This window comes from Oncorhynchus mykiss, chromosome 26 (genome assembly GCF_013265735.2).
Source record: "Oncorhynchus mykiss isolate Arlee chromosome 26, USDA_OmykA_1.1, whole genome shotgun sequence".
NCBI lineage: Eukaryota > Metazoa > Chordata > Actinopteri > Salmoniformes > Salmonidae > Oncorhynchus > Oncorhynchus mykiss.
In genome coordinates, this window is record NC_048590.1 from 25,596,646 (window position 1) to 25,623,488 (window position 26,843).

General features: G+C 41.6%; 1 protein-coding gene across 4 annotated transcripts in view; it reads right to left on the bottom strand.

Moving 5' to 3' along the window:
- Window positions 1–26,843, bottom strand: part of LOC110506476 (myotubularin-related protein 13) — a 145,939-nt gene that overhangs the window by 96,960 nt on the left and 22,136 nt on the right. For all 4 annotated transcript variants that reach the window (XM_036963284.1, XM_036963283.1, XM_036963282.1 and 1 more), the window contains exon 2: window positions 15,023–15,108. In XM_036963284.1, coding sequence (XP_036819179.1) covers window positions 15,023–15,108 — 86 coding nt within the window. The remainder of the gene's footprint in view (window positions 1–15,022; window positions 15,109–26,843) is intronic.

Consider the following 26,843-nt stretch of genomic DNA (forward strand, 5'->3'; position numbering starts at 1 on the left):
CTGTTTATGGGATACATTTTGTCCTTGTGTTTCCGTAGCATCTTTATCCCCAAGTCACAACATGGACCAGACTCTTCTGAATCTATGACATTTCACTACCGATGACACCACTTAATGCTGACTGTCTGTGTACTTCCCCCTTACCATCTCCTCTTCCTGTGCCTCCATCCATGCATCCTACTGCACAATCAAGAGGTCAACGCTACAGCTGGGAATTTCCAGGGACCTCACGATACAATATTATCATGATACTTACGTGCCGATACAATATGTATTGGGATTATCACAACGTTATATGTATTGTGATTCAACACTGCGATTGTTTTTGCAAATTTGATGTTCCAAACATATTGCTCACTATGGACAAAACATTAGGAATACCTGCTCTTTCCACAATTGAGACATGGCTGTGTGTGTGTGCGCCATTCAGAGGTTGAATGTGCAAGACAACATTTAAGTGCCATTGAAGAGGGCATGGTGGTATGCAAGGCGCACCGGTATGAGTGTGTTAAGAACTGCAACGCTGCTGGGTTTTTCCACACTCAACAGTTTCTCGTGTGTATCAAGAAAAGTCCACCAGCCAAAGGACATACAGCCAACTTAACAACTGTGGGAAGCATTGGAGTCAACATGGGCCAGAATCCCTGTGGAATGCTTTTGACACCTTGTAGAGTCCATGCCCTGACAAATTAAAGCTGTTCTGAGGGGAAATGGGGGTGCAACTCAATGTGTGTTCCCAATGTTTTGTACACTCAGTGTATGTTTGATGCAGAGAGACCAGAGAGCATGAGAAAACAAGTTTAATTCAGTCAGGGAAATAAGGGGTGAAAACATGTTGGCTCACCATTTAAAAATATGGAGAACAAGCTATAGGATGGAAAATACCAGAGTTTTGGCGCTGTTCAAGGACAGCTTTTTTCCATCTACATAACATTGCAAAAGAACTGAAACTTCCTGTCCAAAAATGATGCTGAAAAATTAATCCATGCTTGTGTCACTTCTAGATTAGACTACTGCAATGCTCTACTTTCCGGCTACCCGGATAAAGCACTAAATAAACTCCAGTTAGTGCTAAACACAGCTGCTAGAATCTTTACTTGAACCAAAAAACTTCATGATATTACTCCAGCGCTAGTTTCTCTACACTGGATCCTGTTAAGGCTAGGGCTGATTCCAAGGTTTTACTGCCAACCTACAAAGCGTTACATGGGCTTGCTCCTATCCATCTTTCTGATTTGGTCCTGTAGTATGTTGTCCCTAGAATTGTCCCTAATTGTCCCTAGAATTTCTAAGTAAACAGCTGAAGGCAGGGATTTCTCCTATAGAGCTCCATTTTTATGGAATGATCTGCCTATCCATGTGAGAGACGCAGACTCGGTCTTGACCTTTAAGTCTTTATTGAAGACTCATCTCTTCAGTAGGTCCTGAGTGTAGTCTGGCCCAGGGGTGTGAAGGTGAACGGAAAGGCACTGGAGCGACAAACCATCCTTGCTGTCTCTGCATGGCCGGTTCCCCTCTCTCCACTGGGATTCTCTGCCTCTAACCCTAATATGGGGGCTGAGTCACCGGCTTACTGGTGCTCTTCCATGCTGTCCCTAGGACAGGTGCGTCACTTGAGTGGGTTGAATCTTTGACGTGATCTTCCTGTCGGGATGGCGCCCCCCTCGGGTACATGCCATGGGGGGAGATCTTTATAGGCTATACTCGGCCTTGTCTCAGGGTAGTAGTTGGTGGTTGAAGATATCCCTCTAGTGATGTGGGGGCTGTGCTTTGGCAAAGTGGGTGGGGTTATATCTTGCCTAGTTGGCCCTGTCTGGGGGTATAGTCGGACGGGGCCATAGTGTCTCCCGACCCCTCCTGTCTCAGCCTCCGTCATTTATGCTGCAATAGTTTGTGTGTCGGGGGGGCTAGGGTCAGTCTTATATCTGGAGTATTTCTCCCGTCTTATCCGGTGTCCTGTGTAAATTAGTTTGCTCACTCTAATTCTCTTCTCTCGGAGGACCTCAGCCCTAGGACCAGGTCTCAGGACTACCTGGCCTGATGACTCTTTGCTGTCCCCAGTCCACCTGGTTGTGCTGCTGCCTGCGGCTATGGAACCCTGACCTGTTCACCGGACATGCTACCTTGTCCCGGACCTGCTGTTTTTGACTCTCTCTACCGCACCTGCTGTCTCTAACTCTGAATGATCAGCTATGAAAAGCCAACTGACATTTACTCCTGAGGTGCTGACCTGTAGCAATCTCTACAATCACTGTGATTATTATTATTTGACCCTGCTGGTCATCTATGAACATTTCAACATCGTGGCCATGTACTGTTATAACCTTCACCCGGCACAGCCAAAAGAAGACTGACCACCCCTCAGAGCTAGCGCTAGCTAAGGCTACCTAGAGTAGCAGAAAACAAGTAAAATATCGATAAAATAACATCCAAAAATAATATTGCAATATGCATCTGTATCCATTTTTTCCCACTTCAGTAGTCAATACAACAGTAGAAGTAAGCATGTGTGTTGAGAGGCATTTTGCAACAAGTGAAAAGTGGCCTGCAGTGAACAAATCTGTGTGTTTGGGACAATAGCATCCATTTTGACACACATAGGGACTTCCTGAGTGAAGTTGTCTGTAAGACCACAGGCTCTAGGCCGATGCAGAGCAGGCCAGCCTGTCAGATGAGAGGAATGGAGCTGGGTGATATATATAGCCTAATCGTCACTTGCCTGAAAAGATTAGAAACACATTTTCAGAACTTGAGTTGTAAACGCTTTTTCTTGGTGCATTCTTCATCTGTGGTTATTTAGTTTGCTGGGGGCCTGTTTTGACCACAAAATGCTTTTCGTGCTCAGCCCCATCCGTTTTTTTTCATTCAACAGATGTATTCCAACTGTTAGTAAACGGCTCATTTTCTTTTTTATGGCGTGGAGGAAATCTGCAAATAATAACAATTTACATACCAGCTAAAACTGGAGCTAAATTGCTTGGTGGGGTATGTTAAAACACTATGGTGTATCTTCATTAAAAAGTTCAAAGCTAGAATCCCATTCATTTGGCCTTTGACCAAAGTGTGTCACATCACAGTGGGGACACCAGGACTGGCCCCCTTACATGCTGCCTCACCTCTCTGGACTTTTTCCATTTGCAAAAATAAAGATATCAACATATGAATGCTATTGATTTAATCTAATCCTCTAATTGTCTTGCACATATTTTAGAGGAATCACACAATTTAGAAAGCATTATGTAATTTAGTCCAAATGTGGCTGTTATAAATGTTAATGTTTACTCAGCTGTTGGTTGCTTACTGTAATGCAATCTAATGTGTCACATATGGGCCAGTATATCTTCTCTCCAGTCTCATCAGACAAAGACTGAAGCTGCTCTTGGGGGTCCACCACACGCACAATGCCTCCTAAATGCCACATCACCACAAATCAATATGGAAGTGTTCACACACGGACCATATATTGGAACCCAAGCACACATGAGTGTCCAAGGACATCTGTAGACATGAGTGATGTTTGGCTGAACTAGTGGTACTGCTTCTATATTTAACTACCACCCTACTGGGGATGGAAGTTTGGAGGATGATGCTGTCATAGCTCATTGATCCCTAGGAGACGGAGCGTGAAGATGGCTCTGCAGTGTGATACATTAGTGCTATAACTCACAGAGCAGCACAGCCATGATGGCCACCAGCAAAGCGGACCCAGTGACTCACACAGGAAGAGACCACAATGCCCCTTCAAAATAAGTATATTTGTTCTTCACTAAGGGCTGGTGTCTCTTTCGTAAAATCCCATAAATACCCAAGCATAAACAAGGTCGCTGGAATGTTCACCTAAAACCATTGACACTGGCCAGAGACCGTCAGACTTCCGCTTCAGCTCTTCATGGCATTCATGCAGATCTCTGTCATTCATTCAATCACTTTTTTTTATTTTATATATCATTTTAAAAAGTCCCAAACAGTCATTCTGATTCACATGTAAAATAGCCTTGAGTGACAAAAATATCACGCATAATATTTTGGGGGGATAGAAATGTTCTATATTTGAAAAAAATTACTCTCTCTCATGGCTAACCACAAGGAAGTTTGAAAAGACAGGCTGAGTGGGCGGGAAGCTTATATTAATGAGCTCACCTTGACTGACAGCTCTTTGAAACACGTACCTATTAAGCCCACTTCCAACTTCTTTCAACTAATTAATCTCGTTATATCCATATTTTTTTGTTATTCTAAGCCAATCAGATGTTTTATTAAGTTACACATAATTGTCTAAGTTCTCACTAGTGACCAATTTCAAAGCTACAAAACAACTTCTGTTGAGGCTACCCTCAGATAAACAAATTGTTCTGATATTTTTAGTACCTTATCAGATAAATGAACATATTTTTTCTAAAATTGAGATTTAAATCAATTGTTATTTGTCACATGCGCCAAATGCAACAGGTGTAGGTAGACCTTAGTGAAAGGATTACAAGCCCTTAACCAACAATGCAGTTAAGAAAATACCTAAAAAAATAGATAATAACAACATAATTAAAGAGCAGCAGTAAATAACAATAGCGGGGCTTTATACAGGGGGTACCGGTACAGAGTCAATGTGGAGGCTTTATACAGGGGGTACCGGTACAGAGTCAATGTGCGGGGGGCACCGGTGTCGAGGTAATTGAGGTAATATGTACATGTAGGTAGAGTTATTAAAGTGACTATGCATAGATAATAACAGAGTAGCAGCAGCGTAGAAGATGGAAATAGTCTGGGTAGCCATTTGATTAGATGTTCAGGAGTCTTATGGCTTGGGGGGTAGAAGCTGTTTAGAAGCCTCTTGGACCTAGACCTGGCACTCTGGTACCACGCGGTAGCAGAGAGAACGGTCTAGGACTTGGGTGACCGGAGTCTGACAATTTTTAGGGCCTTCCTCTGACACCACCTGGTATAGAGGTCTTGGATGGCAGGAAGCTTGGCCCCGGTGATGTACTGTGCCATACGCACAACCCTCTGTGCCTTGCGGTCGCAGGCCTCTTCACAACTGTCTTGGTGTGCTTGGACCATGTTAGTTTGTTGGTGATGTGGCAGCCAAGGAACTTGAAGCTCTCAACCTGCTCCACTACAGCCCCTCCTTTTCCTGTAGTCCACAATCATCTCCTTTGTCTTGATCACGTTGAGGGAAAGGTTGCTGTCCTTGCACCACACGGTCAGGTCTCTGACCTCCTCCCTATAGGCTGTCTCATCATTGTCGGTAATCAGGCACACCTATGTTATTAATCTCCCCTACCACTGTTGTGTCAACAGCAAACTTAATGATGGTGTTTGAGTCGTGCCTGGCCATGCAGTCATGAGTGAACAGGGAGTACAGGAGAGGACTGAGCACGCATCCCTGAGGGGCCCCTGTGTTGAGGATCAGTGTGGTGGAGGTGTTGTTACCTGCCCTTACCAACTGGGGGCGGGCCGTTGGGAAGTCCAGGATCCAGTTGCAGAGGGAGGTGTTTAGTCCCAGGGTTCTTAGCTTATTGATGAGCTTTGAGGGCACAATGGTGTTGAATGCTGAGCTGTATTCAATGAATAGCATTCTCACATAGGTGTTCCTTTTGTCCGGGTGTAAAAAGGACAGTGGGAAGTGCAATAGAGATTGCATCACCTGTGGATCTGTTGGGGCGGTATGCAAATTGGAGTGAGTCCAGGGTTTCTGGGATAATGGTGTTGATGCGAGCCATGACCAGCCTTTCAAAGCATTTCATGGCTGTAGACGTGAGTGCTACGGGTTGGTAGTCATTTAAGCAGGTTACCTTAGTGTTCTTGGGCACAGTGACTATAGTGGTCTGCTTGAAACATGTTAGTTTTACAGACTTAGACTTTTTGCTAATATATGCACATGATAGCATATTTCATGAGCATTCCTTGCCAATTAAAAATGCAGGTTTTTCATGCCAGCAGTTGTGCCTGCATGTCACATTCTCAAAGTAGCAACATACCTTGGTGAACAAAAAATTTGTAATAATGCCAGAAAATATCATGTTTGGAGGATATACTAGCACGGGTGTTGTTCGGCCTGAGATGAAGTCGAGTGCCGGCAAACCATGCCAATATATCCTCGAAACATCGGCTTCGTAGGCAATATCACTTTTATACAACAGGTTACAAACATATTAAAATAACGATTGACGTTTAAATTAAAAATTATATTTTTCTGAATTTCGTCATACTATTTGATCCTTCCATAAGATATAGTCCCGCCACAAATCTAGGGTTGCTACCCAAGCCGGCTGGTTGTTTGTTCTATCGGTTCAGTTGCCAGAGAAACGACCAAGTCGTTCAGTCTTTATGGATGAGATCTAAGTCGTTCGTTATAAAACATTCCAATGTCATACTGGCTTGCTTGCTAGCTAGCCTACTACAGCTAACTTACAGTCACGTCAAAAAGCCAGAATAACAGCAAAGTAGCAACATTTGCATAAACTGTTTTCTAGTGACATTTATTTGGATACATCCATAACAAAGAGCTGATGAGGAGTGATTTTGTCTTGCATAGAAAATGTGCCTAATTGTCTGTTGTTCAGAGGAGCAAGCCAACAACACAGCCAACACAATCATTTCAAACTGAAGCACTGCAAACTAGCTGCACATTTTACCTTATTTCAATTGACATTTCTTTGTATTTATCCATAAAAATGATGCCAGCCGATTAATGATTTTGACTGGATGAGAAATGCTGCCTGCCTGTCTGTTGGAGATCAAATTTGAATATTGAAACAATGTTTAAAATGTTGGAGATGCAGACAGCAAGGTTTATACAAATCTCTGCCGTTGAAAACGAAATGTCAGTCTAAAAGAAATGTTAAATAATGTCTAGAGTCTTTTTTTAGTGGAGATCAAGTTTGTAAATTGCTTGGCTGGGCTGATGAGACAGTGGACTGCGCATTCAGGTGGAACAGAGTAAATAGGCATTTTAACGTCATAGATTTAGCCGGTGGTAATTTGTGGAATATACACCGGCTGCAATGTGGTTTGAACCAAACAGCATTCAGGATTAGACCCACCGGTTGTATAACAAGATAATTTTGTCTTATTTTACTGTAAAAAAAAAAACTGAAATATCACATTTACATAAGTATTCAGACCATTTACTCAGTACTTTGTTGAAGCACCTTCCTCATAAATCTACTCAATGTTTGCATATTTATTACACATTATTACACATTAAAATACTGAAATACCTTATTTACATAAGTACTCAGACACATTGCTATGAGACTCGAAATTGACCTCAGGTGCATGCTTTTTCCATTGATCATCCTTGAGATGTTTCTACAACTTGGAGTCCACCTGTAGTAAATTCAAATGATTAGACATGATTTGGAAAGGCACACACTTCCTTAAATTAGGTAAGAGAATATCATGTTACCATTGGAGTATTAAAATTAGAGTCACCTATTCACTTAATAATCCCACCTCCTGAATCCAAGTGTTCGACATGGGGGAGGGAACCATTCATTTTAGGATCAAACATTTTTTCAATGTAGAAGCAGTCATTTGTCATACTTTGGTCATCATACTTTGATCTGGTTTCATCCAATTTCATGAAAAACAAGACTGACTGTTCATGACCTTAAAGCAAACAAAAAGATGTGGGCAGTATATTGCTGCATCCATACAGGTCTCTATGTTTTTCCTTGAAAATAAACATTAACCATTAACGGAGGCACTGAGGTTAACAAATATTTCCCATTCCCACTGTGAATAAAATAGGCTCCACTCTCAATCCATTCTGGCTTCCACAACATTGACATAGATTATGCAACAGCTTGGCTGCTCACGGGCTCCTCCACCTGCCGATCTGGTACGGTCCCGTCTGGTCTATTTCACTGGACCTCTTGAAAGGCCTGGATGAGACTGACTGACTGCTATCAGTGGTGATGCATGATTACTCTGACATGCAAAGCCCTTCTCTAGACAAGACCGGAGTAGGTACAGGAGCACGCTTCAGCTTAGCACTGAGACTTGAGAGCATCTTAGTAACGCTACCAAATCTCCCCAGTGTACTTTCATCTAAGCCAGGAGGAATGTGCCTGGGCTTACCAAGAATCCACCTGACTGCATAAAGAAATGGAAAGGATTGTAACGTCTACGTCTACTTCAATGTCAAGAGAAAAACAAAAATGACTTGTAGGCATACAGAGTGAGGTCTATTTATTCTGAATGGAATGTCAATGTTAGATGAGGTTGTGTGATTAAGTCAATCAAAACACAAAGTTTCCATTTCTGAAGTAAGACTTTTCCTTTTTTTTGTTGTTGCTCAAACCGAATAGGGACCATGTATACCCCAACCAGGCTAACAGCTAGCTAACAGCTAGCAGGAAACCTCATTCACCAGGGGAAATCAAGTGTGGACTCTCAGCACCGAGGTGAGCAGGGCTTGACATTAAGACTTACCGGGGGGAAAGTTAAACAATTGTGGGACAACCAGAATATGGATTTCAGTTGTCCGAATAGATAAGTTAAAAAAAACCTACCAAACAAGTACTCTGATCAGAATTGGATCAGGCAGTGCACAGCAGAACAGTGCATAGTTGACGTCGAGTAAATTGCCTATATTCCTATAGTCCATTTAAATGAATGTTATATTTACACAAAGCAAGAGAACAATGTAGACAGCTAGTCTCACCAAAGCAGAAAAAAAGAAAAAAAAATCAGATGATCTAGGCTAATAGCCAAAGTCTATTTTTATAGCAGACACCAATGTTCCCTCAAAGCAATTTCTCAAACTTCTGTGCAACTTCCAGCACTTGAGGCTGTACCCGCTTTAAGTTAATTTTAAAAGTGGCCAAGTAGGCTATGTGGCTATTTGATCATAATGTAGGCCTACCAGAGTGGCCTACCATCAAAAACAATGTACAAAATGAATCCCATAACATTTTAACATGGAAAAAGCGGTTTGATCATTCAGCCTACAGTAGCAGCCAACATGTGGCGTTCAATTTAGGCCTACATTCTATGAGACTTTTGAAAAAAAGCATGCAGGGCTAAACATTAACCTGTTTATTCTCTTGTCCTACTGACAAGGAGGTGACTGAAAATGTTGTGTTGTTTGAGGCAAGAAACTGCTTTACAAAATAAAAAACAATATTGATCAAATACCATTATTACAGAGAACAAGAAATTATGCTACCCTCTGCCTATTGGCTACTTAGCTTCCAAAGTGGCACAGCGGTCTAAGGCACTGCATCTCAGTGCTAGAGGCGTCACTACATAATTGGCCCAGTGTCAGCCGGGTTAGGATTTGGGCGGGGTAGGCCGTCATTGTAAATAAGAATTTGTTCTTAACCTCTCTAGGGTATGTGGGACGCTGGCTTTCCACCTGGCCAACATCCAGTGAGATTTCAGGGCGCCAAATTCAAATACAGAAATACTTATTATAAAAATTCAGAAAATATATTTTACATAGGTTTAAAGATGAACTTCTTGTGAATGTCAGATTTTAAAAATGCTTTACGGCGAAAGCATACCTTGCAATTATTTGAGAACATAGCCCAGCAGACAAATCATTACAAACAGTAACAAGCCAAGTAAAAGAGTTACACAAGTCAGAAATAGAGATAAAATTAATCACTTACCTTTGATGATCTTCATATGTTGCACTCAGAAGACATTAATTTATTCAATAAATGTTACTTTTGTTCGATAAAGTCTCTCTTTATATCCGAAAACGCGCGAACAAAACTGAGGTTTTCTTCAGTAATCCACAGGCTCAAACGCAGTCACAACAGACAGACAAAAAATCCAAATTGTATCCGTAAAGTTCATAGAAACATGTCAAACAATATTTATATTCAATCCTCAGGTTGTTTTTAGCCTAAATAATCAATAATATTTCAACCAGACAATAACGTTGTCAATATAAAAGGTAAACAAGAAAGGCACTCTCTTGGTCGTGCGCATGAAAAAGCTCTGTGACACGCAGGGTCCACTCATTCAGACTGCTATTACTCCCTCATTTTTTAGAATACAAGCCTGAAACAATTTCTAAACATCTAGTGGAAGGCATAGGAACTGCAATTTGAGTCCTAAATCAATGGATACGGTAATGGCATTGAATAGAAAACTACAAACAAAACAAAAAATCCTACTTCCTGAACAGATTTTTCTCAGGTTTTCGCCTGCCAAATCAGTTCTGTTATACTCACAGACACTATTTTAACAGTTTTGGAACCTTTAGAGTGTTTTCTATCCAAATTTGCATATCCTATCTTCTGGGCCTGAGTTGAAGGCAGTTTAATTTGGGCACGCTTTTCATTCAAATTTCCAAATGCTGCCCCCTACCCTAGAGAAGTTAACTGACTTGCCTAGTTATATAAAAATACAGCATGCATGCAGCTTGGAGAGAACATTGGCAGACACTCTGGTGTCTTATTGTTATAGAAGCACACATTTTCTCTACATTTGATATGAATATGACTTGGTCTATTAAGTCACTTTCAGTTTAATGCATAATGGATTTCTCCCACCATACTATTTCATCATCAAACAATCAATGAATCTAATGGAGTTATAGGCTCTCAAAGTTGTAAGTTATTTTTAAATAACCCCAAAACATGGGAGGCCTAATGTAATAATGAGAGAGATAGAAGAAACAATAGCAAGATATACAAATCTAATGAGAAATTTGAACAAACCATACAGTTGAGCAAAGCATTACAAGACAAATGTATGCATGCAAAATGTATGTATGCAAAATGTATGCATGCAAAAAATCCCTCCTTGCCGTTGTGAACCAAACAACCAAAAGCCTGATCCTACTAACTGAAACATCATAAAAGCATTAAAACAAATTAAAGTCATGAAGAGTATTCTGAAAACTATTCGATCAAAGTGTTTATTGCCCTAAAGTTACCGCTTTTAAAAATGGAAATAAGTATGAAAGTCGGAGTCTATGCTATTCTCATTCACAGATTTATTTTGAATGAAAAATATATTTTAGGCCACAAGAATTTAAATTGAGCAAACAATATCAAGATGAGTCCAAAGAAAAGTTAGGCTACGGCTGAAGAAAGGTTAAACTGGCATAAACAAATGTACATATTATTAGAGCAATGTGCAACCTACCTACGAAACATACAGTGCCTTGCGAAAGTATTCGGCCCCCTTGAACTTTGCGACCTTTTGCCACATTTCAGGCTTCAAACATAAAGATATAAAACTGTATTTTTTTGTGAAGAATCAACAACAAGTGGGACACAATCATGAAGTGGAACGACATTTATTGGATATTTCAAACTTTTTTAACAAATCAAAAACTGAAAAATTGGGCGTGCAAAATTATTCAGCCCCCTTAAGTTAATACTTTGTAGAGCCACCTTTTGCTGCGATTACAGCTGTAAGTCGCTTGGGATATGTCTCTATCAGTTTTGCACATCGAGAGACTGAATTTTTTTCCCATTCCTCCTTGCAAAACAGCTGGAGCTCAGTGAGGTTGGATGGAGAGCATTTGTGAACAGCAGTTTTCAGTTCTTTCCACAGATTCTCGATTGGATTCAGGTCTGGACTTTGACTTGGCCATTCTAACACCTGGATATGTTTATTTTTGAACCATTCCATTGTAGATTTTGCTTTATGTTTTGGATCATTGTCTTGTTGGAAGACAAATCTCCGTCCCAGTCTCAGGTCTTTTGCACACTCCATCAGGTTTTCTTCCAGAATGGTCCTGTATTTGGCTCCATCCATCTTCCCATCAATTTTAACCATCTTCCCTGTCCCTGCTGAAGAAAAGCAGGCCCAAACCATGATGCTGCCACCACCATGTTTGACAGTGGGGATGGTGTGTTCAGGGAGATGAGCTGTGTTGCTTTTACGCCAAACATAACGTTTTGCATTGTTGCCAAAAAGTTCTATTTTGGTTTCATCTGACCAGAGCACCTTCTTCCACATGTTTGGTGTGTCTCCCAGGTGGCTTGTGGCAAACTTTAACCGACACTTTTTATGGATATCTTTAAGAAATGGCTTTCTTCTTGCCACTCTTCCATAAAGGCCAGATTTGTGCAATATATGACTGATTGTTTTCCTATGGACAGAGTCTCCCACCTCAGCTGTAGATCTCTGCAGTTCATCCAGAGTGGTCATGGGCCTCTTGGCTGCATCTCTGATCAGTCTTCTCCTTGTACGAGCTGAAAGTTTAGAGGGACGGCCAGGTCTTGGTAGATTTGCAGTGGTCTGATACTCCTTCCATTTCAATATTATCGCTTGCACAGTGCTCCTTGGGATGTTTAAAGCTTGGGAAATCTTTTTGTATCCAAATCCGGCTTTAAACTTCTTCACAACAGTATCTCGGACCAGCCTGGTGTGTTCCTTGTTCTTCATGATGCTCTCTGCGCTTTTAACGGACCTCTGAGACTATCACAGTGCAGGTGCATTTATATGGAGACTTGATTACACACAGGTGGATTGTATTTATCATCATTAGTCATGTAGGTCAACATTGGATCATTCAGAGATCCTCACTGAACTTCTGGAGAGAGTTTGCTGCACTGAAAGTAAAGGGGCTGAATAATTTTGCACGCCCAATTTTTCAGTTTTTGATTTGTTAAAAAAGTTTGAAATATCCAATAAATGTCGTTCCACTTCATGATTGTGTCCCACTTGTTGTTGATTCTTCACAAAAAAATACAGTTTTATATCTTTATGTTTGAACCTTGAAATGTGGCAAAAGTTCGCAAAGTTCAAGGGGGCCGAATACTTTCGCAAGGCACTGTATATAGTAGCCCAGGCTAATAAGAGGGAAGAGGATGAGGACAGCAGAGTTGCTCTGCAGCCCATTATGATTTACAACCCATCACAAAACGCAGTCAGCTAGGCTCGTTGCCTGTGTCACTCGCTCCACCTGCACGATTCGGCACAAACACAGACAGACAGATTGGCCTAGGCTACTATACATCTCTTTCGTGCCACAGCTCCACCAGAGTGGAATAGGCTATTTGAAAAGATTTGGGTCTTCTAAATATTTCTGTCAATGTCATGATACTTTTGACTGCTGAATACCAACACTCAATCACTTAGATGCATTTTCAGGTTCTTGAAGCAACTGCTTTCTATATGTCTCGATCTGGTGTTCTCTCCGTCTCCCGTGTTTTGCTCCGCACAGACCGGTCAAGTTTAAGCGGGCGAGCAATGGATTATGGTCATTGTAGTTAATTACCACAATTTCTGCACTGAACTATGTTGAATATTGGCCTGTTGGAAACTACAACTCCTTATTACATCGCACAGTTCAGGCTTCAGATTTATCTCTACAGAAACTACTCATCTTACTCACAGAAAAAAAAATGGAATAAATGGAATTCAAATAATTGGACAATAACAGATTTTTGTAAAAAAAAATCGCTCAGCGCTACTCGTCCCACTGAGGGCTATGCCAAAAACGTGGACATTGAGTAACATAACCCACAAACTGGCCACATGTTTTTCTGTGAATGTAAAATAAAATCCATAGTGGGCTGTTGAGGAGAGAGAAAGTAAGAACATACTGTATAACAGAGGAAGAAGAAAATGTGTATCCACTTGGCATTAAAAAGGCAGAGTAGTTTAGCCTCCATGAGGGGAGAAGGGCATATGTGAACGTAAACAAATGTTAAAAATTATGCAGCGATCACATCTTTAAGAAATTGTGCTGATTTTGCTTGTTCTAACTAAATGGCTCAAGTAGTGACTAGAATCTGTCCAAAAATATGGGGACATTTGGTTCTTCGCAGGACAGTGGCATTCTGGAGGTGCCTCGCTCTCCTCACTATTGACCGTGGGACAAGGGCATCCTAATTCAAATCATTTAGTATGTCCAAGTAAACAAACAAATAAACAAACACGCAGGGGGGCGGGCAGGCCCCATTGGCCATGTGCTTGCCGGAGTACGCAGTTGAACTGTGGGAGGTTGCCTGGGCCTGTGAGTTTACTGCTACTGTTGCCCTGGGTATTGACTTCCAGATCTCTCCAGACAAGCAAATATTTGGTCACAATGAGTGCAATGATTTGTGCACAATGGTAACTGTCCCCATGTCTCGAGTCAGTCACCCTCAGAGGAGAGGAGGGTAGAGAAAGAGAGTAATGAGAGTGACAGAGAGAAAGAGGGATGCAACTCCCTAATGCAACCAAAGAAAGAAAGATGGGGACACCGAGCAGAGGGAGCAATAACAGGCTGGACATAGCTGAGGATTCTGGGAGGTGGGTAGGAATGTTCCAATTAGTGGAGGCGGAAGGGGTTGAAACAAACTCTTAAATAAACAATCATTATGCATTTGTTGACACAGGAAATGCCAATATTAGATCGGCACACTCCAGAAGAACATGCGTCCTGGGAACATGGGAAGATGTCTCAACTGTTTGCTCCACTCCTGGGGTTCTTGTCAGTACGATACGGCAACAGAACATTTCACAGTGCAAAATAACTTGGGCATCTCAGTCAGCGGAGAGGATAAAAAAAAAAATATATATATATATATAGCATGATTTTTTTTAAATATTTTTTTTTAAATGATCAAACCTGTCCCGGCAGGTCAGCACAGAGAGGATTAACCAGGGGAATACTGCACAACCTGTACAAATGACACATTAACTCCAAAATGGTCAAGAAGAGCTACCAGGGAGGGCTCCCTTAGTGAACAGAGCGCTCCAACAGCATGATTGGTTATAGCACAGTAGCTTAACAAGCCCAATTTCCATTGCAGACAAAATAACCACTAAAACGGTGCTCACAGTCACAACAGGAAATTATGCAAACCTCTCTACATTTTTGCTTTGTCAGGCAGAGCCCCATGTGTCCATTAGGTCAACTCAAGTTCTGCGAAGAGAAACCAGAGCCATCTTCAACCTTGGCTTGCAGTATTAAATACGCACCCATCAAACATGCAGACTGAGGTAGGTAGGGAGGTTAATGTGGGGAAGCAAGCAACTCACTACCACTGCTATCACACAGGGTGCGTGAATAAGTCAGTGTTCTCTCAGCACGGTCAGTCTCAGGAAAATGTTATGAACTCACCATCTCCACCCCCTGGGGAAACGCTGTGCCCTCCCAGTCCTTTTTGGGGAAGCGCTGGATGATCTTCCCACATCCTTCTCCTGCACCTGGAAACCAAACAATGGCAATCAATGGCAGGGACAACCTGGCATGGCACTGATCTGATGTCAATGTGTCTGTCCTCTACCTAAGGAGTACCCTGAATGAAATTATCCACAAGATTATGGAATTCATCTAGAACTGCGCTCTAGGGGGTCTATACCACCCACAGGAAGATCCTCTAGTTAACAGCATTGTGTACGGTGAATGATGCATGGGTCAAGGTAATGTTCTGTAGAATGGACACTGTACACAAAAAAAGTCAGCTTTTCACATTGTTAAAAGGACATACTGGTTGTGAATGGCCCTAATAAAAAAATTTTCCCAAACAGTAGAGGTGAAGGGGGCATTCGAGGACACACAAATCATTGATGTATGATCACATTTCCAGACTTCCTAATTGGCACAATCGGTTTGGAGCATTCTTACAGGTCCACTGTGATGATTCTCCATACATTTTCCAGCTTTCTCTTCATGCTGTGGGAACACTTTGACCACAACTTACAAGAGGAAAGCACAGATGAGTAGTACTACAGGGTCATAACGACAGAACATTCATCCTGTGCTTCTCCAGAGGTACTATGTGAGGGATTGTGTTGCTCCTGAGTACTAACAAATAACCCAAGATTGCCATGTTAAAGGGATACTTCTGGATTTTGGCAATAATAACCTTTATCTACTTCCTCAGAGTCAGATGAACCCGTGGATACCATTTTTATACGTCTCGGTGTCCAGTATGAAGGAAGTTAGAGGTAGCTTTGCGAGCCAATGCTCAATAGCATTAGCACAATGACTGGAAGTCTAGGGGTATCTGCTAGCATGCACATAGAGACATATAAAACGGTATCCACGAGTTGGTATCCGACTCCGGGTGAGTAGATAAAAGGCCTCATTGCAAAAAATCCCACAGTGTACCTTTAAGTGTAACTGGTGAAGCAATCCTACAAGCCAATTGCCAACCCACTCTAAGGGGAAGACAAACAGATAGGCTAAGTTTGTTTCCATATTATTTGCATCTGCACTAGCAGATGCTGAAATAAATTAATAGGCATATTTCCAAATCAGTGAGCATGAGCCAAAGCCCTAATGCCAAAGCCCTAATGTAGCCAAGTTGCCATTGAAAAATGCTCCATTCAAAACAAACTTGAGAGCATCCAGAACCAACGTGCAGGGTGTGTAAATGAGTTCACTTACATTGAAATTGAATTCAAATGTGACTACCATCGACGGAAGAAACAAACACGAATAGAGGTTAAAAGAATGAAGGCGAAATGCATCAGCAGATCTGGAATCAGTCACGGCCAATAAATAAATTACAGGGTTGGATTAAATCAAGATGTTTCACCGAGAATGTGGTCAAAGATTAAGTGCGAGAAAATGAACCCGGACAGCTAACACAAAGCAAATTACAGAAGTGGGGAGGACATCCATTTGGGAGTGATCCACTCTGACAGCATGATTCAGTGAGATGAGGATGAGTAGCGAAAGAAGGAAAAGGGGAGAGAGCACCCTCCTCCTCCTCAACCCCAGCATCTGTCAGGTAGGTCACCAATCAGACAGCTCATGGAAATATCAGCAAACAAGAGGTCAGATCAATAGATTTTGGTGGCACAGAGAGATGCAGTACACGGCTGATCTGCTGAACACCATCATCCCTTTATTATCAGTTCAGTATTCAATGCACGATTGAACAGACACTGCCACAGCATGGACTGCATAGATTCAAAGTGTTGTCTGGTCTATTTTAAGAGCCAACTTATCATGACAAAGAACACAGGGTCACTGTCTGACTTACATATGGCTGACTTACAATTGTTTTAGGGAATTTTTAAACAAATTGGATGTAATTACTCGTCAACAAAATGTAATGAGTTACAACAGACTGCAATCTATTTAAGGAGGTGATTGTTCTTTCAAATCCTCTTCAATCTGGAAAGCTAAGAAAATGGAAAAATAACCTAATTAAGAAACTTAAAATAATACCTTTCTTCGGCATGCCAAGAACAGCATCTAGAAATGCTTTCCTTTCCAAAGTGCCATTTGTCAAAGTATTGTCTGACACAATGACATCATTTAGAAGTTATTTTAAGCTCTCAGTCACACATTCACTTAGCACACAGTTTTCCTTCCATCACTGTTGAGAAGAAACCTATCAATTGAACTCCGGTGCATCTCGTTTCCATGGATCATCCTTGAGATGTTTCTACAACTTGATTGGAGTCCATCTGTTGTAAATTAAATTGGTTGGACATGATTTGGAAAGGCACACACCTGTCTATATAAGGTCCCACAGTTGACAGTGCATGTCAGAGCAAAAACCAAGCCCTGAGGTTGAAGGAAATGTCTGTAGAGTTCCGAGACAGGATTGTGTCCAGGCACAGATCTGGGGAAGGGTACCAATTTATTTTTAAATAAAATCAAAATAATTTTAAAAAAGTTTTGCTTTTTCATTATGGGTTATTGTGTGTAGATTGATATACATTTTAGAATAGGGCTGCAATCTAACAAAATGTGGAAAAAGTCAAGGGGTCTGAATACTTTCCGAAGGCGCTGTAAATAAATGTGTGCACAATATTTGAGAGAAATAAGCTTTTTGTACATATGGAGTATTTTTGAGATCTTTAATTTCAGCTCATTTTACATGTTGCGTTTATATTTTTGTTTAGTATAGTTCAACATATCAATGATGTTCAGTACAGTACACCACTTTACACTTCCCTTCTGCTAAATCCTTCTTGTGTCTCCTGATTCTGCCTCTTCGACCCTACTCTCTTCCATTTCAGCATCCTATGACTTGCACTGTCCCCCTTCTTTCCGGCCGGCTCCGCCCTCCCCTCCTGCTCCATGGCTGAGTGACTCATTGCGAACAGGACTGCGGGCAGCTGAGCGAAAATGGAGGAAATCTAAACTTGGATGACCTATCATCCTTTCACTCCCTCCTTTCTACCTTCTCTTCCTCTTTATCTGCTGCTAAAGACACTATCTAGCGTTACATTTCAAGCTTCTGTCTCTAACCCTAGGAAACTCTTCTCCCACCTTCTCCCTGCACCTGGACGACTTTGTCAACCACTTTGGAAAAAAAGGTTGACAACATTCGCTACTCAATCACTCAGCCAATTGAGTCCACTGGTCTCACACAGAACTACCCTAAGCCTTGACCTCCTTCTCCCCGTTCTCTCCACATGACATCCTGCAACTAGTGAGGTCTGGCCGGCCAACAACCTGCCCGCTCGAAGCCTCCTTCCTTTTCCAGACCATCTCTGGTGACCTTCTCCCATTCCTCACTTCCCTCATCAACTCATACCTGCCCATTGGCTGAGTCCCCTTTGACTTCAAAATGGCCCGAGATGCTTCCCTCCCCAAAAAAGGTATATAGTCAAAAACTATAGACCTGTATCCATCCCTTCTTTCTTTACTTTCCAAAACACCTGAGCGTGCCGAATTCTGACCAACTTTCTCGTTATCGCTCTCAGAACAATCTTCTTGACCCTAACCAGTCAAAATTCAAGACGGGTCACTCAACCGAGACTGCTCTTCTCTGTGTTACGGAGGCTCTCCACACTGCCAAAGCGGACTCTCTCTCCTCATCCTCCTAGATTTTTCCGCTGCCTTTGACACGTGAACCATCAGATCCTGCTCTTCACCCTCTCAGGGCTGGGCACACTCTTGGATTGCAACCTATCTGGCAGGCCGCTCCTTCCAGGTGATGTGGAGAGGATCTGTGTCTGCACTAGAGGTCGACCGATTATGATTTTTCAACGGCAATACCGATTATTGGAGGACCAAAAAAGCACAAAATGTATTTGTAATAATGACAATTACAACAATACTGAATGAACACTTATTTTAACTTAATATAATACATCAATAAAATAAATTTAGCCTCAAGTAAATAATGAAATATGTTAAATTTGGTTTAAATAATGCAAAAACAAAGTGTTGGAGAAGAAAGTAAAAGTGCAATATGTGCAATGTAAGAAAGCTAACGTTCCAGTTCCTTGCTCAGAAGATGAGAACATATGAAAGCTGGTGGTTCCTTTTAACATGAGTCTTCAATATTCCCAGGTAAGAAGTTTTAGGTTCTAGTTATTATAGGAATTATAGGACTATTTCTCTCTATACGATTTGTATTTCATTAACCTTTGACTATTGGATGTGCTTATAGGCACTTTAGTATTGCCAGTATAGCTTCCGTCCCTCTCCTCGCTCCTCCCTGGGTTCGAACCAGCAACACAACGACAACAGCCACCATCGAAGCAGCGTTACCCATGCAGAGCAAGGGGAACACCTACTAGAAGGCTCAGAGGGAGTGATGTTTGAAACGCTATTAGCGCGGGCTAACTAGCTGGCCATTTCACTTCGGTTACACCAGCCTGGCCGCTCAAAGACCTCTCCATCACCGTTGACAACTCCACACAGTCGCCCTCCCAGAGGGCAAAGAACCTTGGCGTGACCCTTCACAACCTGTTGTTCTCCGCAAACATCAAAGCAGTGACCCGCTCCTGCAGGTTCATGATCAACAACATCCGTATAGTACAAACGCACCTCACACAGGAAGTTGCACAGGTTGTAATCCAGGCACTTGTCCTCTCCCGTCTGGACTACTGCAACTCGCTGTTGGCTGGACTCCCCGCCTACGCCATCAAACCCCTGCAACTTATCCAGAACACTGCAGCCTGCCTGGTTTTCAACCTTCAAGTTCTCTCATGTCACCCCCACTCCTCCGCAATATCCTGGTCGCAAACTCCATTGACTTCCAGTCAAAGCTGCAATCCACTACAAGACCATGGTACTTACCTACGGAACAGCAAGAGGAACTGCCCCTCCCTACCTTCAGGCTATGCTCAAACCCTACACTCCAACCAGAGTACTCCATTCTGCAAGAACTTCTGTGTCCTGGGACAACAATGGTGGAACTAGCTTTTCCCTGATGCTAGGAGAGCAGAGTCCCTCCCTGCCCATCTTCCGAAAACATCTGAAACCCTACCTCAAACAGCATCTTAAATAATCCTCCTCCTCACCTCGACCCCCCCTTGAAAAAAATCTAACCAGCACTTGCACTTGACCCCCCCCATCCTACCTTTGAGTAGCTTTAAACAGAGTAACCTCGCTGACACCTGTTGACGTGTAAGAGTGACATTAAGAGAATTTGCTGACAAGACGGTCTACTGTATATCATGGCACGGTTTCCTTCAAAATAGACAGATCTCTTTCCACAATACACTTTTTCTCCCCACATTGACGTCGATTCTGCTTCCTGTAAACATGTCAGCCAACTGGAGAGCGACAACGCCAAGTGTTTTCTCTCCAGATCTATTTTTCAGGAATCTGCTGGCTCACAGAACACACTAATGGCTATGTTGGTCACTGAAATTGTAACCAGCAGTAAAACACTGTCACTAAACCTCTTATTACAAGAAAAATAAAATGACAGCCTAGCATTTTCTTTTACAGTACCTAAAGTACCATGAAGACTAGCCCTAAACTACTGTCTAAAACACACATCTTAAGTACCATACTCTGTTTCATCATGGTGGAGCAGCAGTCCATGAGTCAGGCAGGTCATGTAGAGGGGAGCAGGAATCCAATAGGAGGGACTCCTACACCTCATCACCAGTCTCATTTGGCTGCAGCCCTCATGTCATCAGTGGCTCAAGCCAGCTGCCCCTTAATACGCAGACCTCTGTCAGGGCTTTGGAGACAGGAGGTGAGTTAATCTTCATGAGGGTTCTGGGCCTGTGTGGTGGGCAGAGTAGGGCCCTGAGGAGCCTGTCCCCTGTCCTGACCATCACATTTCATCAAGTGTCTGCAGTATGTGCCCCTTCCCTGATTGAGATCACATGCTTAGAATTTTTCAGCATTCCAAGCTCTACTTTCTACTCAAGGATGACAATAAATTACAGAATTCCTAACATTCAGTGAGGCTGCACTCTGTAAACAATTAAAAGCAGTCCACACTGTCAGATATTACCCCCTAGACAACAATAAAGCAGCCGGACGGCTGTGGTTAATACAAGACAGGCCAGCCTAGAACAGAAACATGCTAATTTCAGGATCCTCTTGTAATAACAAACAGAGAAGAATTCCAAACAACTGGTAGATTTTCCACTCTCTTTTTCACATTGTAAACCTGCTTGGGGGTCATGACAAAAAAATAAACAAGTGAATAACATTTAGTTTATAGAAGTGCCGAATAATAATATTGATCACTTTCTGAAGGCCAACTTCTTGGTTTGTTAAGTAACACCTATTCACTCCTTTGTTTAACAAGGGTTGCAAAAAACAGGCTGTCGTCAAACAACTTTATTGATTGAACAGGGCCCTGAACTAACAGTCGCAATACACAAGTGATTTAAGCCTGTGCCTAGCATGTTAGACCACTTGAGAAATCAATATTTTTCTTATTTGTTTTACATTAACAAAATATGTTATGTAGTACAAAAAAGGTTCAAAGATATATTATTCAAAAAAATGGTGTAAAACTTACAGGCACAAAGCAAATGTCTAACGCACAGAGCCAAACTCTGTAAAATAAACCATTAAACAATGTTTTTCCCCGAATACTCCACATAGGTCTCCTGTGTGTCCTAAAAACCTGTTTTTAGTAGACTCAAGTGTTAATGAGTTGGCCAGGGTATTTCCACAGTAGAGTAATGACCAGAATAAGATAGAGGTTATCACTGGGTCTGCTGAGTGTTTACTACACATAGCCTGTTAGTGCAACACACATTATCAGAGCTGGAGGTTCCTGCTGCATGCATTCCACAGCTAAAACTCATGTTTACAATTTTGGCATGTAGTAAGATACACAGAAAATGTGACTGTACAGCAAATTTGGGACAAGAGACAAGTGCGCTGAGAGTATACTTTCATCACAACAGCTTCAATGAAAACATGCTCAAATGAAAAAACACCAAAAGAGAAAAGAAAAATGAGGGCAAAGACAATGCCCAAGACATTCATCATTGACTGATTCTGTTTCCAAAACAACCACAGGATGGTCGTTGGTCTCTCTTGCTATACTCGCTCTTGATTAGAGCAGGTGTTTCTTCTACTGGAAAAAGGTTCATCCATCTTCCTGGCCTTTCTCTTCCAGCAGAGCTCCTCCAGAAATGAGCTCTAGGAGGCCTGGGCAGGCCCTAGGCCGACTGCTAGCCTCCAGCTTTCGTCATCACCACGTCAGCTCCTAACCTGCATCTGGCCCAGTGTGTGGACAGGTGTGCCGGTTGGACGGAGACAGGTTGGCAGGTGCTGCCAACTATGTTTTCCTCCGTTCCACAATAATTGTTTGATTAAAATCCCCCACTGCTGCTCCACGTACTGAAGCCCAGTTAGTGCCTAATGCTATTTTTTAAGCTAGAGTTATTACGTAAAGCCCCTCATCACTCCAACTATCTGTCCAAAAGCTTTCCACCGCCCCCATCCTAGAACTAAACACACTGGACTGGATGTTCCAAAGTGAAGATACGCAAAGGAATATGCCGTGGTTTGCATGGGAAAGGGTATCAAAGATGATCAAATTAATGATGTCATAGAGATCCAATTCCAGGAAGCATTCCAGTGTCTGAAAGCAGCTGCAGAACTAGGAAAATATTTGGAATGATAAGGCATCAGGGCATCACAGGAAAAGATGGATCAAAATGCACATCAACCATCAAAATAATATGGGTCAAATGAATTAAGAGCCGTGGAAGGTTAACCATACAGCCACTGACGTACCTAGCACACATCATTTGTGAACTTGTCCTTTATGGATGACAAATGGTGGCCATAACATTTGGCTAAGTAAGTGGTTTTGTTTGAGTTTCATTTCCCTAAAAGAGCAAGGCATAAGAATAAAAGGTTTCATTGAGTTCAATCCTCTGGCATCCATTACAACTAGTCTATAGCTATGATCTTTATGGGAACATTGACAGATATCTGACCACAGAGATTAGGCAGTTACTGATTAGGGAGTGGGACTTGCCATGGCTTCCTTTGCAATCCTTCCTACAGTACCACACGTGTGACAATCAGCAACCTACTCTTCCTTTTCCATCATACAATACGCAAATGCTTTTCCTAACTGATTACTTGACTTACATAAATACTTGAATGGAATGTTTATCTTAATGGAAAACAGAATCCCCATCTAGATAGCTGCTCTGAAGCAGTGTAGTCGGTGGAGTTTCCCTGGACAAGCTTTGGCTATCACCCCTCCTGCGCTCTCCACTCTGATGAAGAAAGGAAGGAACTCCTCCATTGTGGGTCAGGATGCCTCACCACAAAGCGCAAAACCAAACGGGAAGCTGCCCAAAGTGCATCAGCCAATCAATGGAGGCAACATATCCCTGGTGTTCAATAACATAGGAGACATTTCCACATCTGACATCTTGTAAATTCTACAACCACCACAACCGGAGTCTCTCTATTGGCCAAAAGCAGAAGTAGAATGAAAGATACGGACACTTACTCTTCTGAATTGGCGCATCACAAATTCCTATAAAATATGATTGAAATAATATTAGGTAAAGATAGTCATAACACTAAGGCCTTGCATAAGCTACTAGAACTGTAACAAGAATTAGGGCTGGCACAATTACTGTATAAGTGGTAAACTCATAGGTTCACTTGCAATGACTGCCTGGGATACAATCATTTTCATGGCAATGTAGAATCTTCATTCAAATGATGTGGCTCTGGCAAAGGAATGTAATTTTTGTAATGTCAGCTCAATCAACAAATCACAGCACATATTGATGGGTAAATTTCCTGCTTTGCTCCTGTGGGTACACTGGCAATGGCCGCCAGTCTACCCATTAATAATAATAATTTATTTAACATTTATAGCATTATTCATTCAAATAAAAAAATATAAGCCCTTAAATAACAACAAAAAATGACTAATTTAGAAAAACAACATTCATGAGAAGGGTGGTCATGAGAGGGTAAGGAAAGTTAATAGCTTGAGGGGTCATCGGAGGAAGGTGGTCATAAGGGGGAGAGCAAGCAAAGCTGGTCTGTGTCATCAAGGTGTCTTGCTGTTCCTGCCGTCTGTGTGGCTTCTCCATAGCAGGACTCGGATGATGTTTGAGCTCAGCCACTGCAGTTCATGGACTCCAGATTAGGTGCAGCTAGCTACTCCATCACTGCTACCAAAATGAAGCTACAGGAGTCACGTGGTGCCAGAAAGCACACCACATTTCAATAATAATTCAAAAGCGATCCTCATCACCCCACACCTCTGCTGTGTCACGTCTTGCTTTTGAGGCTTCGCCATCCTCAACCTCCGGACACTGGCTGGCATTTGAATCAAAACAATAGCCAGCTATCATTAGCTAGCCAAACAAATTACTTGCCAGCTTCAGTCTTGAAACTCTGTGGTGGAATCTGATCATTTAGTTAGCTATAACCCTTCTTAAAGCAAAAAGTTTGTTCTGACTCAGTACATGTATTAGCTAGTTAGCCAGCTAACTAGAGATTAGCGGCTAACAAGATTTAGGCTAATGCTAAATGACAAACTAGCTGTTTGCATATGTAAGAAACAAACTAAGTGTAATTACAGAAAGCTAGTGGAATTATATTAAGCAGCAAAGTGAAAACAGCATGGTTGTCATCAACATTGTTGCATGTGCTGCATTGACCATGCAGACTGAACGGAAGTGTCTCGTGGTCCAGGAACAACAAACAGGGCGGGGCTAAGTCTGTGTGGAAAGCGGCATCGAGAGAGCGGAGAGCGATGACTCAAGTAGTGAAGTAAACGGAAAGGCTCCAAGATGGCATCTTGAACGCATGCTTCCTACCAAGCTCTGCATAACAATTTTTGAAAGATAGTGAAGTGTATTATTTTGAACTACAAAACTAATACTTTGCTTGCTAAAAACACCACGTTTAAGATTATATTTTTCATAATGTCACAGTGCGTTGACAGAAAGAGAAATCTTATGGCTAACTCCTCAGCTAGCAATGCTCAGGCATCATCCAATGTCGTTACACAGGAGGCAAATGCTTTGACTGACAACTGCCACAACTATACTGGTCTGACAGACTCTATGACACTTTGCGTGTCAGACGAGGATTTTCCTTCTTTGCCTATAACCCCAAGCAAACCTCCAGCTTCCAAGAAAGGCATGTTTGAACTGGGCCCAGATGCCACTGCCAATAAGGATGTTATCGACACTCTTTCCAGGCTCATCAATGCAAGGTCCGAAGCCATAGAGAAAATGGATGGCGACAACGCTAGGGGGTTAAGAAATAATGTACAGTGCAAAGCATTCTTTTTATTTGCCAAACAGCTTAAAACAGATTTGTTTTTTTCAAGTCTCATTCAGTTGCTACCGACGTCAACTTCTGGAGATCTCAGTGGGGTATTGATGTAAGGCTTTCTCATGGTTCTGAATGCTCTGCTGGAGATATCACTCTAAAGAATCATTTCAATGGAAGTATTTTGCACTCAAGTGACCCTTTTGGTCACTTTCTTTGTCTTGTTATCAACTGTACCTAAATCATCATTATTATTAACAACATTTATGGTTACAATTCCAAACTTGAAAATGATCACTTACTTGAATCTTTAGAAAAGTGTATTCTCCATTGGCTACAAAGTTCCCTAATGCTTTGATTATTGTAGGTGGGGATTTTAATATTTCTCCAAATAATTTAACTTATAGATGGCCTCCGGGACAGTCCACTTCTATGAATACAAGTTTGAGGCAGTTTATGGAAAGGCTTATTATATATTATTATATATTATAGATATTTGGAGAGTAATGTTTCCTAATGACAAGTCTTTCACATAGAGTAATAAGGCACGCTCCAGACAATCACGCATAGATTTTTGGCTGGTGCCTAAATGTTTTGATAGAAAGGGGATTTCTGTTAACATCCTTGCCACTGATCATAGAGCTATTTATATTGATATTAAACTGTTTATCTCTAATAATGGACTTGGCAGAGCATCCTACTGGAAGCTTAATAGCTCTATATTAAAAACATGAGTTGGTCAAGATGGAGATAAACAATTGAATTACACACTTTTGGAACAAAGCTATAAATTACAATTCATACAGTAATAACTGGGAGCTTTTTAAATATGAGGTTGGAAAATATTTAAGAAAATATGGGAATATTCTTGCCAAGACAAAAAAAGCTGAAGAAGAAAGTGCAATTACAAAGATCACCTGTCTTGTTCAAAAGCCTGTTTAAAAAGACTCTCAGAGGACGACAAATCTGTTCTGTTTGAGCTACAAAACAAGTTGGATGATATGTATAAACTGAAAGCAGAGGGAGCCTTTGTCAGATCTAGGAAGAAGTGGCTAGAGGAGGGTGAACAAAATTAATCTTATTTTTTTCAGGTTAGAAAAATACCACTAAAAATAATACAATTCAACAATTAAATATTAATGGTCTCGAACTTTAGTTGCAACTTCTACAGGAATGTATATAGTTAAGTATTGTGAGGTTTCCTCAACTCTTTTTTTTTTTTACTCTGGGGGATGTGAAATCAATTGGGGAGGCTGAGAGGGAACAGTGTGATGACTGTATTATAGAGATAATTTATTCTATTGAACACCTTCAAAAGAATACGTCTCTTGGGACTGATGGTATATCTGCTGAGTTTAAAAAAAAAACATTTTCTCAACAGTTGGCCCCTTTTCTGTTGGAGGTCTTTTCTGAAAGCATTGTAAATAATGCTCTTCCTCACAGTTTGACTCAAGATCTGATTACAGACCTAAGCCCAAGAAAAACTTGCTTCTACTCGATA